At 35.0% G+C, this 17,765-nt stretch overlaps 1 protein-coding gene across 2 annotated transcripts in view; it reads left to right on the forward strand.

The window, feature by feature from the left end:
• Nucleotides 1–15,929, forward strand: part of LOC150077664 (tumor protein D52-like) — a 147,016-nt gene extending 131,087 nt beyond the window's left edge. For both annotated transcript variants that reach the window (XM_090384990.1, XM_090384991.1), the window contains one exon: nt 15,313–15,929. In XM_090384990.1, coding sequence (XP_090241116.1) covers nt 15,313–15,432 — 120 coding nt within the window. In that variant the 3' untranslated portion in view covers nt 15,433–15,929. The remainder of the gene's footprint in view (nt 1–15,312) is intronic.
• Nucleotides 15,930–17,765: the final 1,836 nt, after the last annotated feature.

Below are 17,765 nucleotides of genomic sequence, written 5' to 3' on the forward strand. Positions count from 1 at the left end.
GTGGCCTGATCATTCATTGCCTTATACAAGGGGATAATCTCCTCCTTATCCCTGCTAGAAAAATTCCTGTATATCATTGACAAGACACCATGAGCTACTCTTGCAAACCATCTGCACTGCTCAGAAAACTTCATATCTGCCTGGACAATTACCCCCAGGTCCTTTTCATTGTCTACCACTGTCAGTGTAGTACCACACAGTTGATAAGTTACTCTGGGATTACTGCTTCCCATATGCAGTACTTTACATTTGTCAATGTTAAACTTCGGTCTGCTCAACTTTTCTAGATCCTGTTGCAGCAGCGTACTATCATTAGTGCCATTAACAACACTGCCGACCTTCGTATTGTCTGCAAACTTGGACATTAAGCCTGATATACCATCATTAATATTATTATTATTAGCCATATGGTGCAAGGAAGCCTGAGGCTTATGCTGCACCAGCCAAAAATCCGAGTTACCCTGAGAGAGAGAGAGAGAGAGAGAGAGAGAGAGAGAGAGAGAGAGAGAGAGAGAGAGAGAGAGAGAGAGAGAGAGAGAGAGAAGTAGAAAGGAATCACCAAGAAAGAGAAGAATTATGATATCCAGCTCAGGATCCTGGGTTTGCCAAGTCCATACTCACCAGATGTGAGTCCCTGGGGTGTGTATATATATATATACACACTGTATATATTATAAGTAGAGGTGCTGACCTGTCAGGTGTAGTTACAATGGAAAAAATGCTTGAAAAATAAAGCAGATTACATAAAATTAAATGAAATAAATGAAAATATACAAATGGCACTTAATACAATAGATCTGAAGATTACAGCTACATCATCAAGGGCCAGCAGCCAAACCAAAGGAAATACAGCAAGAAGTAAGGTCTCTGTTTCTGTTATGATATATACTTTGATAGTATGAACAAGAACTATAATGCTCAATACGTTCTACGTTGATATCAATATTTGTAAAAGAACAAGAGAAGTCCATCCCGATACGATACTTAGAACACTTCTGTATACCGTATGACACTCTCCAGAAACCAAAACGAAAACAATTTTTAAAAAAAATCTAAAATTACACATTACAGCAAGAAACAATTAACAAGAATTAAAAATCAAATGATTTTTAATTATTGCAACCATCTCCCACCGCAATGCAAGATTCTTGATTTTTTTTTTTTTTTTTTTTCCTTTTTCTTTTTTTAAATTGTTCTCGTTGCAATTTCTGGACAGCATCGTACGGAAGTGTTCTACATATCACATTGAGGCAAACCTCTCCCACTCCTTTACAGTCATGATATATACGTAGCAGACAAAAAGCGAGTAGACATATATCAATATCACAAAATCATTAAGCACCCTGTAACAGGGTGCTTAATGATTTTGTAACAACTGAGAGCAAAGTGGAGGAGAAATTGTCGAAGTAAAATATAAGGAAGGCACGTGGGATGGATGGGATCTATCCAGTTATATTAAAGGAGGCGGCAAAGGAAGTAAGCAAACCCTTAGCCATAATTGTGACAGCAACCTTGGGCTTGGGAAGTCCCCACGGACTGGAGATATGCAAATGTATCCCAAGTTCACAAACGGGGGGGGGGGGAATCTATGGGTGATACGAGTAATTACAGACCAGTTAGTCTAACTTCTGTTCTAGGGAAAATAATGGAGTCACTAGTTAAAGATGCATTGCAGGATCATCTAGACAAGACTGCAGCAATAATTTAGACACAGCATGGGTTTGTTAAGGGAAAATCTTGTCTGACAAATTTGATTGGATATTATGATGTGGTTACAAAGGAACTGGATGCCAGAAATAATTTTGATATCATATACTTGGAATTCTGGAAAGCTTTTCACACTTGCACATGGAAGACTACTGTACAAATTGGAGTAGTCTGGTATTAAGGGTAAGTTGCTACAATTAGTCTTTGTGGACTAATATTATTAGTGGAGTCCTCCAGGAGTCCCCCAACAGTGTTGGGCTCGCTGTTGTTTTGTATGTTTATCAATGATATTGATAAAGGTATATCAGGCTTAATGTTGAAGTTTGCAGATGATACAAAGGTTAGGAGGGTTGTTAATGACAGTAATGGCAAGGTGCTACTGCAACAGGATCTAGAAAATTTGGACAAATTGGCTGAGAAGTAGCAACTGAAGTTTAACTTTTACAAATGCAAAGTACTGCATATGGAAAGAAGTAATCCCAGAGAAACATATCAACTGGGTGATACTACACTTAGGGTGGTAGAAAATGAAAAAGATCTGGGAGTAATTGTGCAGTCAGATATGAAGTTTCTGAGCTGTGCATACAGGCTGCCAGAGCAGGTCATGGGGTATTGTCAATGATATACAGTAATTTTGCTTGTAGAGAAAAGGAGGTGATTATTCCTTTGTATAAGGCGATGGTCAGGCAATGCCTTGAGTACTGTGTACAGATCTGGAGGCTTCATTTTAGGAAGGATGTTGAGTTGCTTGAGCGTGTACAGAGAATGGCAACAAGATTGGTGAGGGGGAATAAAGGGGTCCTCTTACTGCAAATTCCAGCAGCTGGATACTAGCCACCTGTGAGGTGATCTGATTGAGGTATATAAGGCCTTAAATAGGCTGAGCATGCTGAATTCTGATGGGATTCTTCTGCTTGCTCGGATTACAAACCTGAGGAGGCATAAATTCAAATTGAGGAAAGAAAGTTGTAGAATAGATGTGTGGAAATTTGCCTTTAGCGAATGGGTGGTTAATTGCAGTAACAAACTTTCATCTGCTGTCGTGGAAATTGATAGCTTAAATAAATTCATGGAGAAACTGGATAAACCTTTAGAGGAGGTGATGTGTGAATTTTTTTTTTTTTTTTTTCTTCTTCTTTTTTGGCTGATACTACATAAGCTTGCTCTCTTGTATCATATGCCTCCATTACTACTATTATTACAACAAAAAGGAAAATGGACAGTGAATTTAAAATATGACTTTGAATCTAAAAGAGTATTATTTAAAAAATAATAATAATAAAAGGTAACAAAACAAAAACAATTCTGTATGTTGAAATCACTAATTTATAGTTTAATTTTGACTTTCCAGATATTGACTGGAACTTGTGGTGGGTCATTAAAAAACTAGCAAGACTTTTGTGGGTTTATTGGATAACTGTTTTCTATAAGCAGCTTTTTAGAAAGGCAGAGAGAGAGAGAGAGAGAGAGAGAGAGAGAGAGAGAGAGAGAGAGAGAGAGAGAGAGAGAGAGAGAGAGAGAGAGAGAGAAAGTAATACTCTTCATCTGATTATCAGCAGTGATTATTTATGCATTAAGAACTGAGATAAAAAAACCATGGTGGCAGTGATCACATTGTATTGATATGGGATTTACTTAAATAGTATGAATCAGCTGTAATACTCTATGTTCTGCGTTGATTTTAATATTTGCAAAATAATAAGAGAGATCACATTGTATTGATATGGGATTTACTTAAATAGTATGAATCAGCTGTAATACTCTATGTTCTGCGTTGATTTTAATATTTGCAAAATAATAAGAGGAGTGTACCTCAATATAGTAAGTAGAACACTTCCGTATGATACTCTCCAGAAATTAAAACGAAAAAAATCGAAAAACTTACATTAGAGTAAATAATTAAAAACCAATTTAACGCAATTAACAATCAATTTAACACAATTAAAAATATTAAAAAGAATCTAATGAAAATATTCAAAATGATTTTCCTTCCTTAAGCTGACAACGCTTTTCGATCATATGTCGTGATCACAGGAATGAAAATTACCGAATAGGGTTGAACATAAAACTTAAATAGTGATTATTTGTCTTCACGCATGCGCGTAAAGGTCCACGCATAGGAGATCAAATATGGCCGATGAACATTGACAGAATTCTCGTGTAATTTAATTTCTACGGTTTCTGCAATTAATAGTCGTGTATAATTACGTTGGACATTAAGTATTTTGGCCTCGTTAAATAAAAAGGCATGTTTTTTGTTAATGGCACAAAAGGCTAATTCTGACGCTGCTGAACGAGAAGCACTAGTGGAGGCTTCATGTTGATTTACACGAATATTCAGAGAAAAATGCGTCAAACCTTGGTAAGACGAGTTGTGATCACTGCAAGAAATGTTGTATACTAGGTCATTAATTTGTGTTACGAACATGGAAAGAACCGAGCGATTGTTCAGTATAGTGTGTAATTTCCGTATTGGCCTGGCCACATTTTTAAATTCGGTATCTTTAAAGAATCTCTTAAGCTGTTTGTGCCACTGTTCAACATATGGGACAGAAATAAAGTATTTTTTGATATTGCTATTGTTGGTTGGTGTAGTATTTTGTATCCTATCCTTAGCCTGTACCCTAATTCGGTTTGTGGCAAGGGGATAACCCCTGTTTAAGAACCTGCTAGTTAATATTTGTATTTCTGAGCCCAAAGTAGATTCCGTTGTTGAATATTTATAGGCATTTAGAAATTGGTTAATGATAATCAATCTTTTGTAGGTGAACAGGTGATAACTATTATAATGTAGAAGCATACCGGTGTTTGTAGGTTTTTGATAGATGCTAAATTGGATCTTATTTAGCATCGTTCAGCAGCGTCAGAATTAGCCTTTCATGCCATTAACAAAAAACACTTATTTAACGAGGCCAAAATACTTAATGTCCAACGTAATTATACGCGACTACTAATTGCAGAAACCGCAGAAATTAAATTACACGAGAATTCTGTCAATATTCGCCGGCCATATTTGATCTCCGATGCGGGGACCTGCATGCGCGAAGAGAAATCACTATTTAAGTTTCATGTTAAACCTTATTCGGTAATTTTCATTCCTGTGATCACGACATATAGTCAAAGTGTTGTCAGCTTAATGAAGGAAAATCGTTTTGAATATTTTCGTTAGATTCTTTTTAATATTTTTAATTGCATTAAATTGATTGTTAATTGTGTTAAATTGGTTTTTAATTATTTTTTACTCTAATGTAAGTTTTTCGATTTTTTTCATTTTAATTTCTGGAGAGTATCATACGGAAGTGTTCTACATACTATATTGAGGTAAACTCCTCTTATTATTTTACAAGGGATTTACTTAAAGATGTAACTACCATTATGGGTGAAGGGAAGAGTTTTTTTTTTCTTTTGTAAAGGTGACTAGTAGTCTCGGTGTTTAAATTCTATACAGTGGGAACAACTGATGATGTTAACCTCAGCAATTTCTAAATGGGAAGCATTCAAGGAAAAAATCTTAGAAGCTGCTAGGCTTTTTATATCAGCTGAGCAATGCTGCTCAAGGCTTAGATCTAAATGGATGTCATATGAACTAATGAGACTTGTGGCAGAGAAGAAACATGCATGGGATACATAAAAATTATCAGGTGATACAGAATGGTACATGTAAAATAGTCTGTAATCAAGTCACAAAGGAGGTTAGGGAAGCTAAGGCAGATTGCAAGAAATCTTTGGCAAAGGATGCAAAGAAAAACAGCAAAGACTTCTTTACTTTCACTAGAACAAAAAGGATGAATCACATTGGTCCACTTGATACCAGTGGTTCAACTGTTGATGACCCTGCTTAGGTTGCTAACAAGCTGAATAAGTACTTTGCATCTACATGAAGAATTCTTTAGGGAAGTGGATACCAGAAGTTTATTAAACTAACAGGGAGGTGAATGTTTTTTTAGCATTAGTAGAGTCACATGATGCAAGAAAGCAAGCTTATACAGCATCAGCCAAAAAAAATCTTCCCATTTCACTGATCCATTCATTCCATATGTCTGTCTAGTTCTGCCTTGAATTTATTTAAGCTATCAATTTCCATAACAACAGATGGAAGCTTGTTCCAGCAATCAACTGGCTAAAGGCAAACTTCTGCACATCTATTCTACAACTATCTTTCCTCAGTTTGAATCTATGCTCCCTCAAGGCAATATATTTTGCGATAACTGACAGGAAAGTGGAAGGGAAATTGAAGTTAAACCTAAAGGCTTGGGTTGATGGCTCTATTCAAGTATATTAAGGGAGGCAGCAATGGAGGTAAGCAAACTCTTAGTCTTATTTTTAAGAGTATCCTTGGATTCATGTGATGCCCCTGCTGACTGGTGATATACAAATGTATCCCCAATTCACAAAGGGGATCCAAGGGTGACACAAGTAATTGCTAACCTATTAGCTTTACTTCTGCTCCAGGGAAAAATAATGAAATCACTGATTAAAAAGTAGTGTTAGATCTAGATAGGAGTGCAGTTATACTTCAATCACAGCATGGGTTTGTTTAGGAAAAATCAGTAGGGAAAAATGTTGAGGGGAAAATCACATATGGGTATCAGTAACTGAAGAGAAATGTACCAACTGTGTGGCACTGCACTCAGGGAAGTGGAAAGTGAAAAAGACCTGGGGGTAATTGTGCAGTCAAATATGAAGTTCACTAAGCAGTGCAGACGGGCTGACAGGGCAGGTCAAGGGAGTCTTGTGAATGATATATAGGAATTTTGCTAGCAGGGACAAGGTGATTATCCCGTTATACAAGGTAGCAGTCAGGCCACGCCTAGAGTACTGTGTACAGGTCCGGAGGCCTCATTTTAGGAAGGATGTAGAGTTGCTAGAACACGTACAAAGAAGGGCAACAAGATTGGTGAGGGGGAACAAAGGTGTGCTTTTACCTAGAAAGGCTTAAGTTCTGCAAATTGCAGCACCTGGAGAGTAGGCACCTGCAAGGTGATCTGATTGTGGTGTATAAGGCCTTGAATGGGTTGAGCAAGCTGAATGCTGATGGGATTCTTCCTCTTGCTCAGACTAAGAACCTGAGGGGGCACAGTTTCAAATTGAGGAAAGATAGTTGTAGAATAGATATGTAGAAATTTGCCTTTAGCCAGTGGGTAGTTGATTGGTGGAACAGGCTTCCATCTTTTGTTGTGGAAGCTAATAGCCTAAATAAATTTAAAGCTGAGCTGGAGAGGCATTTGGAATGAATGGAAGGGTGAAATGGGAGTGGTTTTTTTTTTTGCTGATGCTGCATAAGCTTGCTTTCTTGCATCATATGCCTCTACTAATGCTAAATTGTGTCTGACCAATTTGATTGTATACTATGATGCAGTCATGGTCATGTTTATGAAAGCAAAAGCCTTTCTTTGCCCTTGACAGTATTTAGGTATTTAATTAAATTCCACATTTGTATACTGTGATCGCTGCCACCCAGTGCCTCTTTTATCTGCAGATTCTTATTAGCATGTAGAATCACTGCTGATAACCAAATCAAGTTTGGTTGTCAGTAGTGAACCTTGCACCTTGTCTAAACACATTGAATTCGAATCATTTTAGTTCAGTTCATACCAAAACCTAATTTGTCATTCATCTTGCTTCACTTAGAATTTGCTTTCCCAGTCTGGTTCCTTAATTTTAAATATTTAATAAAAAAATAAATAAATAAAAAAAACTGGGAAAAATACAGATATGGATAGTTAAATATTTCTTGTAATATACGATAGCATTCATATAATAATAGATATTTTGCTTGTTTATCCAGAATAAAAAGTGAAACTGCTAGAGAAGGTAGTTTGAATTATAAAATTAATTTATATGGTCATAAACAGTCTTTTTTTTTTTTTAAATACCTCACTATTGTCAGATATAAAATTAAATGTCCTATCAAGAATCACTAGAAATTCAATCATGTTTAAAATAACCTACAGGACACATTATAGTAAAACTAGCCTTTCATTTTTTTACTACATTTAATGGATCATTATAAACATGATATATTTTTAATCTTTTTTAATTATTGAAATTCATCATCATCAAACTCTAAAGGCTTCGCCTTGTCGCTGCAACCATACACCTCTGTCTACTGCTGAACATTTCATTTCTTCATATCCCCCTAAAGTTCATTTTCCTCATTAGGTTTTCCAAAATTTTCTTCCTTGGTCGTCCCCTTCCTTTCTTTCCCAATATTTTTCCTTCTGAGATATTCACTAAAAATTTGTCTTAGGGTGTGTCCTAAAAATTTAGATTGTCTTTTTGCCTCCGTCGTGAGTAGCTGCCACTTTTCTTGCATCTCATTCAAAACAGATTCGTTGGATCGTCACTCTGTCCAGCTAATCCTCAACATCCTCCTCCAAACCCACATTTCCAATGCCTCCAGTCTCTTGATATCTTGCTTGCATAATGTCCAGGTTTCACTTCCATATAGCAGCACACTCCAAACAAATGACTTAGCAAACTTTTTCCTGGTCCCCCCTGTCGATGTGTCTGCTGGTTAGAATATTTTGCTTATTAGTGAAAGCTTGCTTGGCAAGGGTGATTCTTCTTCTGATCTCTGTAGCGCACCGGTTGTCCTAGGTAATGAAATTCCCCAAATAACAAAACTGTTTCACTTGTTCCACTTTGTTGTTCCCCATTTTGATGTTTGTTTGAGGTTATTCATCATTCTTGGTGACAAGTATTTTAGTCTTTTGTGCATTTATCTTTAGATGTTGTAGTAGTAATAGTGGTGGTGGCATGTGATGCAAGAAAGCAAGTGTATGAGCTTATGCAGCATTAGTCAAAAAAAATCACACCATTCCCTCCAAATGCCTGTCCAGTTTCTCCTTAAATTTATTTAACTTATCAACTTCCACAACGACAGATGGAGGTTTGTTCCAGCAATTAACCACCTGCTGGCTAAAGGCAAATTTCCGCACATCTATTCTACATCTGCCTTTTCTTAATTTGAATTTATGTCCCCTTAGGTTTGTAATCTGAACAAGTGGAAAGATCCCATCAGAATTCAGTTGCTCAACCCATTCAAGGCCTTATACACCTCAGTCAGATCACCGCGCAGGTGCCTAGTCTCCAGCCACTGCAATTTGCAGAACTTAAGCCTCTCTTGGTAAGAGGATCCCTTCATTCCCCTCACCAATCTTGTTGCCCTTCTCTGTACATGCTCAAGCAAATCTACATCCTTCCTAAAATGAGGCCTCGAGACCTGTACGCAATACTCAAGGCATGGCCTGACCATTGCCTTATGCAGAGGGACATTCACCTCCTTTTCCCTGCTAGCAAAATTCCTATATATCATTGACAAAACCCCATGACCTGCCCTGGCATCCTGTCTGCATTGCTCAGAAAACTTCATATTTGATTGCACAATTACTCCCAGGTCTTTCATTTTCTACCACCTTAAGTGTAGTACTACACAGTTGGTACATTTCTCTGGGGTTACTTCTACCCATATGCAGTACTTTGCATTTGTCGAGGTTAAACTTCAGTTGCCACTTCTTAGCCCATCTGCCCAAATTATCTATATCCTGTTGCAGTAGCACACTGCCATTACTGTCATTAACAACCCTGCCAACCTTTGTATCATCTGCAAACTTCGACACTAAGCCTGATATACCTTCATCAATATCATTGATAAATATACAAAACAACAGAGGACCCAACACCGAACCCTGTGGGACTCGTTTAAAAGCATATTAAATATGCTAATAATGTTGGGATCTTTCACAGCCATTTTGTTACTTGATCTAATGGACTTTGATTACTTGTATGAAATATGTATTTTTATTTCATTTTTGGACTATTCTATTCTTACTTTCCGTATAACTTCAACCTTTCTCTTTACAAAATTTCGTTATTCCAAATAAATCTTCCGGCTTTCTAGGCCGACCGGGCTAGCCGAGTGGGTAAAGTACCTGCCCGGCAACCCAAAGGTCGCGGGTTCGATTCCCACCTCGGGCTTGGATCAAAGTACTGCAAAAAAAACCTTGGGAGGTGCAATATGGCCCCAGAAGCCGATGCGCCAATAACTACCAAATCAAAAAAAAAAAAAAAAAAAAAAATCCGGCTTTCTATTTGCACTATATAATTTCCACTGTATACAGGTGACCCCCGCTTAACGCTGATCATTCGTTCCGGAAAAACAGAGCGCTAAGTGAATCCGCGCTAAGCGAGCGCCGCTTTCCCATAAGGTAACATATGTATTTGTGAGCTGCGGTCGGTGCCATAGGATATTTCCTAATCAATAATAAACGGTAATGAAAAGATGCACAAATGTCGGTCAAAATATTTAATATTCAAATATTTGCACATATAAAATATTCTGCATTACATACGTATAATTATGTGGTAACTACTTGCGTATCAAAAGTAAACTTAAAATTCCAATTAAAATAATGAATTTAATTGATTTAATTTAATGGATGAATTTAATCATGAAAAATGTGTGGATTTTGAGTTGAACTTTGGCCCTCTTCCAAATAAACTAAAAGGGGTATTAATTTTAAATGGCCCACAGCGTTACCACCCAGCAATAATGTCAACTGATCCTTCGCCGCTTTGAAACTTGGCATGTTTTTTCTTCTTTCAATATGAAACTTCTTTTAGGCCGTTTCCACAAAAGTCCTGCTTCATCTATGTTAAAAACTTGTTGAGAAGTATAACACACAATACCCCTCTTCAATAATTTTAACAAGTTCTTTTTTGAAAGTTTCGGCTCCTTGATCTGCACTCCCTGGATTCTAAATCTATTCTACCAGCCCTTACCAGTTTTAAATGGTTCCACATTTTTTTTTTTTTTTTTTTAGGCGAGTTTTTTTCAGATCATCATATTGGCTAATCTCTCTCTCTCTCTCTTTTTTGTTAATATTTAACTTAACTGAATTCTGCATTGGACATTATCTTCAATAAAATTAAAGTCTTTCCATTTCAATCCTAATAGCTGGCCTAGTCCTAGTTGCTTGCAGTGGAACAGCTACCTTTCCCGCTGCAAAAATTAATTCTTTATTTTTTTATAATTGTTCTTACAGTTAAAGTTGCAAGTCCTAAATTATGGCACACATCCGCTTGTCAACGGATGGAATCGATTCGCTTCAAAACGTCTAATTTTCAAATTCAGTCTTTTTCTTACATTTATAGTCTTCGTACTGTGCTCAGACGTTGTTGATTTTTCATTCTTTTTTCATTCTTCGAAAATGTAACTGCATTGGTTGCATTAATTATGGTACAATGTTCAAGTAAACTGTCCGTTTCGCACGTTGTCTAATACGGTACTGGGTGATGAGTAGACTTCGGATAAATGCATATAACGCAAATATTACAAGCAATATACTTCGTCATTTTTTAAAATATTGATCTAGGAACTACGTAACAAGTCACTGTACTGCAATTAAATTAGCGTGCAAGAAAATTTCACTGAGCGTGGGAAAATTTCTCAAGTCGGCGTGGGAAACGTTTTAATGCTGTTTTGCTATTCATTTTCAAGCTATCGACTTCATCAAATGAAACGATTTCGTTAAATATGTCAAAAATGTAATCTGTAAAAGAGCGTTATAGTCAGACACGGGTTATAATATAATAACAGCGTTATAGCGAATCAGCGTATAGCGAACCGCGTTATAACGGGGGCCTGCTGTATATACTTTCTCCTTACCAACTTTTCACTTCTATATCCCTACACACATTTTATCAAAAAGACTATAGAGGTCACTAATTCTATCTTTTTACAGATTTCTTTTAAGTCTGTTTTTTCACTATAAATTATTGAGTTCCAAGCACACACACTCACTCACTCATGTGTTACTGCTTTAGCTTCATTTATCAATCCAACTGGATATTTTCTCACATTTCCTGCCTCAACTTTTTACTAGCATTACTTAAATTCCAGGCATTGATTTTATACTTGAGTTTAGCAACTATCTACTTTTTATAAGGCTTTTGGTTTTTATTTTCAGCTTCTTACAACACAAGCATTTGGTATTAGTCTCTTTTTTTTTCCTACTAACTCTCTCACTGTCAGGGCCCTTAATAAAAGGATGGGCTTTACAATCCCAGCTCAGTAATTTTAATATCTTTTTCTTAACTTTTAATCTTTATACTTTCTAGTTCTTCTTTTTTCCCATTCGTAAAACTATTAGTGCAATACGAGGGTGATACAAACATTCCTACTACCTTAATTTCCCTCTGTCTTCATCTTTTTTTTTATCTACACTTATTTTTATCCCATCCCTATCTTCATTCATTCCCTTGCCTTATACCATTTGCTTGCACTAAATTTTATATACATATTCTCCTTAAATTTATTCCAAATCACATCATTCGCTTATAACCACTTATTTTTGTGTCTAGGTTGCACTGTAAACACTTATTTTTATTTTTATTGTATTTCCACTTTAATTCACCTTAATTTATTTTGTTATAAAACATACACTGCATTGGGACTACATTGTCCATATTTTGTGAAAGTTATACTGCTTTATCCCCTTTTTTGATCTCACTTAGTTTTATTCTTAAATTTGCTTTACTTCCACATGTATGGACAAGTATAGAAACACGGTCCTTGATACATGATCAGGTGTGTAGTCCCCTGATGAAATACCTGATCATGTATCAATATTTACTTTTTTTGCTGAAATACGTTAAGGGCTTTAGCCTTAGGCTGTGAGAGATTTAGACAACGTACAAGTTTAAGGCGCCTCCGTAGCCAGGTGGGCAGGAGCAGCAGTGCATAGCACACACTTCTTGATTAGACCGGGGTTCGAGCCCGTGACTACCAAATGCAGAAAGGTAAGGGAATGACCACCGCATATCCCCGGAGCAATATGGCCTTAGTTGCTAATGCTCCTAAAAACCAAATAACCAACTAACAACATACAAGTTAGTGCAACCACATCTCATTAGTACGCAGCTAAACTCTGAATTAGCAAAAATATTCAAAGCGGCATCGTTTAAGTTATATCTCATATTGTGAATACCCTCACAAGAGTTGCCATGATATTGCACTACTTCGAATAAGTAACGCTTCATGTTGGTGATATCCGCTGAGAATAAGTGACAGTCTTCTCCTTTGATGAAGCGTTATTTATTCGAAGTAGTGCAATATCGTGTCTACTCATTGTGAAGGTATTCACAAGATGAGATATAACTTAAACAATGCCGCCTTTGCATATTTTTGCTGATTCAGAGTTTAGCTGCGTACTAATATGATGCAGTTGCACTAACTTGTACATTGTCTAAATCTCTCGCAGCCTTGAGGCTAAAGCCCTTAATGTATTTCAGTCATAACTTATGTTATACACCATCAGGCATCTCTCATATTGTGGAGTTATACTTCATAACTGTTTTGTCATTGCATCACTAGGGTACCTACCTACCCACCCACCCACCGAAGAAGGACCAAATAGCCCTGAAACAGTGTTGTCTGGGTTGTGGTATCCACAGAGAATAAGTAACAACAGTCTTCTCCTTTAATGAAGCGTTACTTATTCAAAGTAGTGCAATATCATGGCAACTCGTTGCAAAGGTATTCACAATATGAGATATAACTTAAACGATGCCGCCCTTGCATATTTTTGCTTAATTCATTATAACATATAGTATATTCACATTCTTTCTCTCTTTTTCGTGCCTGCAATATTTCCAGTTTCTGCTATCCTTCTATTAGTTATGGCATTTTGTATAATTTATGCTTCCATCTTCGCACTTTTTAACAGACCTATTAATTTCACCTCACTTATATAAGCTTTTGTATCCTTTGCTGCTGCTGCTTTTTGCACTCAGTTGCATTTGTCATATCAGCTTTATTTTTATCTCTTTGTTACCACTTCACTTTCTAACCCATTATTATACTTGTTTCATATATATACACACACACACACACACAGGCAGTTCTCGCTTTGAGTTCCCGGGTTTGTGTTTTTTTTTTTTTTTTTTTGTTTTTTTCCCCCCCAAGTATCAAGTAGCAACAAAATCGAAAATATGAACATTAATTGCAAAAAATGAATGTTAAACATTCATAAATATCGCATTCCAAACCATGTGCATAGCTATACAATACAGTGTACCCCACTTTTCGATATTAATCAATTCCAGAGACACCATAGTATCGTTCAAATACCATAATGTGAACCCAATAACACATTGTTTTTTGGTAATTTGTTTCAAGATCTCGGAAGTTAAAATTTTTGCTGTATAACTTAAGCTATTTATCTCTCTAAAATGTCATTTTTAAGGTCACGAGCGTGACCTTAAGGCCATTTAAAAAGGTCTTGAGCATGGTTTGTAAATTGTATTAGTTACCAATTCAAATCATTAAAATGCACTACACTTTCATCATTATCATATGTTCCATTATAAGAATTTTAAACGCCTTTGTGATATTTTTCTAAAATATCACAAAGTCAAGACCATAAAACAATAAAAACAATTTGCACTTTCCGGTTTATTGGGCTTTTCTATTACTGCAAGCAATTATAAACGGGTAGTAAACTCGATGTTATTGCATTTGCGAAAATACCAATAGCTGGAATTGTGTGTTTTTTTACGTTATTATGGTGAAATGTGTTATTATTATTGTTATTACTAGCCATATAGTGAAGGAAGCTTGGGGCTTGTGCTACACCAGCTAAAATAAATATTTCTGAGTTACCCTGAGAGAGAGAGAGAGAGAGAGAGAGAGAGAGAGAGAGAGAGAGAGAGAAGAATGATGATATCCAGCTCCGGGACCTTGGGTGTGCCAAGCCCATACTCACCACATGTGAGCCCCTGGAGATATTTCCCCTTTACTGAAATCTTCAATCGTATAAAAAAACATAAATAAATTTTCAGAATCTTCTCTTCATTCCTTTTTTTTTTTTTTTTTTTAAGCTTCATAAACTTGATTACTCCTCACAAATTGTGTTAGTTGCAATTTGTCTGTGCCGTTAAAAAATGCTTATGCATGCAATCGTCAAATTTATAATTAAAAGAGAAAATTATATTGGAAACAAACACCTCTTGAAACATTTCTGAAGATGACAACTCCTTTTGCAACAAACCGAGTGCCGAGCCAATAATGAGTGATCAACGAGTGTGCATTTAGTCGATGATGATGAAGAATAAACATTCTTTAACATTTGTAAGGCATAAATAACTTTTCTATTATTATAATATGCTTGATTTTACAGGATATGTTTTCATTTCTTTTGATAAATCAGTCATTGTTTAAACTTAATCTAATTAGCTAATAGCTAACTAATTTCATTGTTGAGAATGCCTATTAACCTTATGTCTATGGGAAATAAATTTCCACCCTATTTTTAACCTTATGTCTATGGGAAATAAATTCCTGCTTCACGAGCGCATGCTAGGAATGAATTAACTCGTAAAGTCGAACCGTGTGTGTGTGTGTGTGTGTGTGTGTGTGTGTGTGTGTGTGTGTGTGTGTGTGTGTGTGTGTGTTATCATTGGTTTCTATTTTTAGGATAATTAAGAACAAAAAAATTTATCTCATTTTAAATAATAGAAGAAATAATTGAAAGGTCAGATTATTATTCCTTGCCTCAAGTTCTGAACATAATATTTTTGTATTCATTTAATTTTATTTTTAAGACAAAGGTAGCTGGACCAGTTCCTCATGGAGGAAGTCTTGATGACTCAGTGGACAACTTGGAGAGGAGATCTAGTGCATCTGATACAACTGTTTCCAGTCCTCAAGAGAAACGTACATAAAAAATTACCTTGATCCTAGACAAAAAAAAAAGCCAGGAATATTTGATACTAAATATTGGAAAATTATATTTCCATTTACTCTATATAATAAAAATGTGATAATTTTAATTTAAATTGTATTTGGCTTCCTGGTTATGGGAACTTAAATTGAAAGCAATACAAAGATTGCATGGTTGGTTGTGTTATTATGGGTAATAAGTTTACAAGTAATACTAGTTTTAGAAATGGTTTCAGGTTTGATAACAGCTTATGTGATGTGCTGCAGAAGTGTATGCAGTGTATGTACTCGAAATGACAGTGAAAATTACAAATTGGATTCTTATTTAAAAGGTTTAGCTGTTACATAGTTTAATGCATTTCCTTAAAAAAAATGTGGCAGGTGACTGTAGTGTTGATAATTACTTACTTGGAAATATTTTTTCCTCCTTTGTGGATATTTGTACATAATCCAATACCATTATTTATATTAACTATTCCCATGAGAAGAAAAACTTTTAAGGAGCAATTTTCTGGTTATCCCTCCTTGTTCTAGTTAATATCTTAAATGTAATTTTCTTTTGTTTATATTCTTTTTTATTGTTTATATTCTTATATATTTATGATGTTATTCTGCCCTGGGAAACATAATTCTTGTGATCTATATGCAGTTCATTAAACAAATTTTCATTTAAAGAAAATTGTTGATAGTTAATTGTGATTATACAAATTGATATTTTATATTAACTATTAATATATAATTATTTGTGTATAAATAAGTACTTCCCAGCATTATAAACTTGGCTTTCTCATCTCACTGCCTGTTTGCAATTTTTCTTAACTTTTCTTCCTTACTTACTACCAGTTTATCATTTTTATTAACATTTAAAATTTCTGTATTGCAGTAATTATACATGGTGATGCATAAGTTACTTTACCAAGAATAATGCAATTACTATCTCTGACTAGAGTAAATATTTTTGTTAAAATCATGTTATTTTAATATTATTAACTTTAGAAATAATAATACTTGTTAACTAAATGTATAACTTACAGACAGGGCCAGACCAAAGTATTTCAGCACCCCTTTACTAAGGATAAAGGAATGAAGCAGAACCTTTTCCTAAATGCCCACACTATAAGGTTCTCATTTTTTGAGGCCATTCATTAATAAATTACAATCATTTTAAAGTAGTTTTAGCATCTGCATGCCAGAAATAATTTTAAGCATCTTTATATTTATTAGTATGCCCAGCATTTAAACTAAAGCTTGTATTGTATTACTAATTATTGAGTAATGTTCTTCACATTTCTGAAGACAAATTTGCAGAACACTACATATTTGTAAAATAATAAGAGGAGTTTACCTCAATATACCATACTATCTAGAACCCTGCATATTATATTATTTAAAAATGGCTCTACTGAACATGAATCTTTTTGAAATAATTACATTATGATAATATATTAGAAATTTTAATGAACTGCATTTAGATGCATCTGGTTTGGTTCAAAGATTTTTAAAAAATTAATGTGGATTAAAATACTTTAAGCTGGTTGTTGTTGTTGTTGGTATAATGAGGGAGCCTATTTTGACTCCCTTCACATTAACCACTGGAACTCCATTCTGTTCTTTCTAGGATAACTTATGATACTTTCCAAGGTAATTCTCTGTCACAGCTGCTCTCTTAAAAATTGTATTCAATAGGGGGAAATATTCTGCAAGGTTGACCAATATCTTATGTATGATAAGATATTGCCAGTGGGTTAAGCAGCTGTGTAATTAATTTATTTGAAGAAGTACTATGTACTGAAATTATCTTTTTTAATATTGATTAAATCTTCAATCCTTTATATAATGCAAAGGATTTATTCCAAGCAATATGGACAATTGAAATTGTTTAAAAAAATACAAAATTGATTTCGTAACATGATTCCTGACGTATTAAAATTTATTTGCATTGTTTTATGGAATAAAACTTAATCACCAATTAAAATTATAAATACACTGAAACTTAAAGTACTGCTCACAGATATTTTTAGATCAGTTTTACATTTTTAAAGTGATGACTATGGAATTAAAGTACATGAATATAAACAGCTAAGAGTCTTAGTGTATTTGTTTAGTGATGTTTGAGTAGGATTTCATTCTTTTTATTCTTTGAATTACGATATAAGGGAACATCAAATTAGTGTCATTTATTTAATCTAAATGACTCCAACTTAAATTGATCTACTAGTATAATTTTCTGTAAGAAGTATTTTAATATTAAATTTTGATATTCTAAATATAACTATCGAAACTTTTTTATGCATTTAAATCCTCTATACATATGCTTTCTACCAGAAATCGTATA

Source organism: Mastigoproctus giganteus, chromosome 11 (assembly GCF_048544385.1).
Source record: "Mastigoproctus giganteus isolate SK-2022 chromosome 11, ASM4854438v1, whole genome shotgun sequence".
NCBI classification, from domain to species: Eukaryota; Metazoa; Arthropoda; class Arachnida; order Uropygi; family Thelyphonidae; genus Mastigoproctus; species Mastigoproctus giganteus.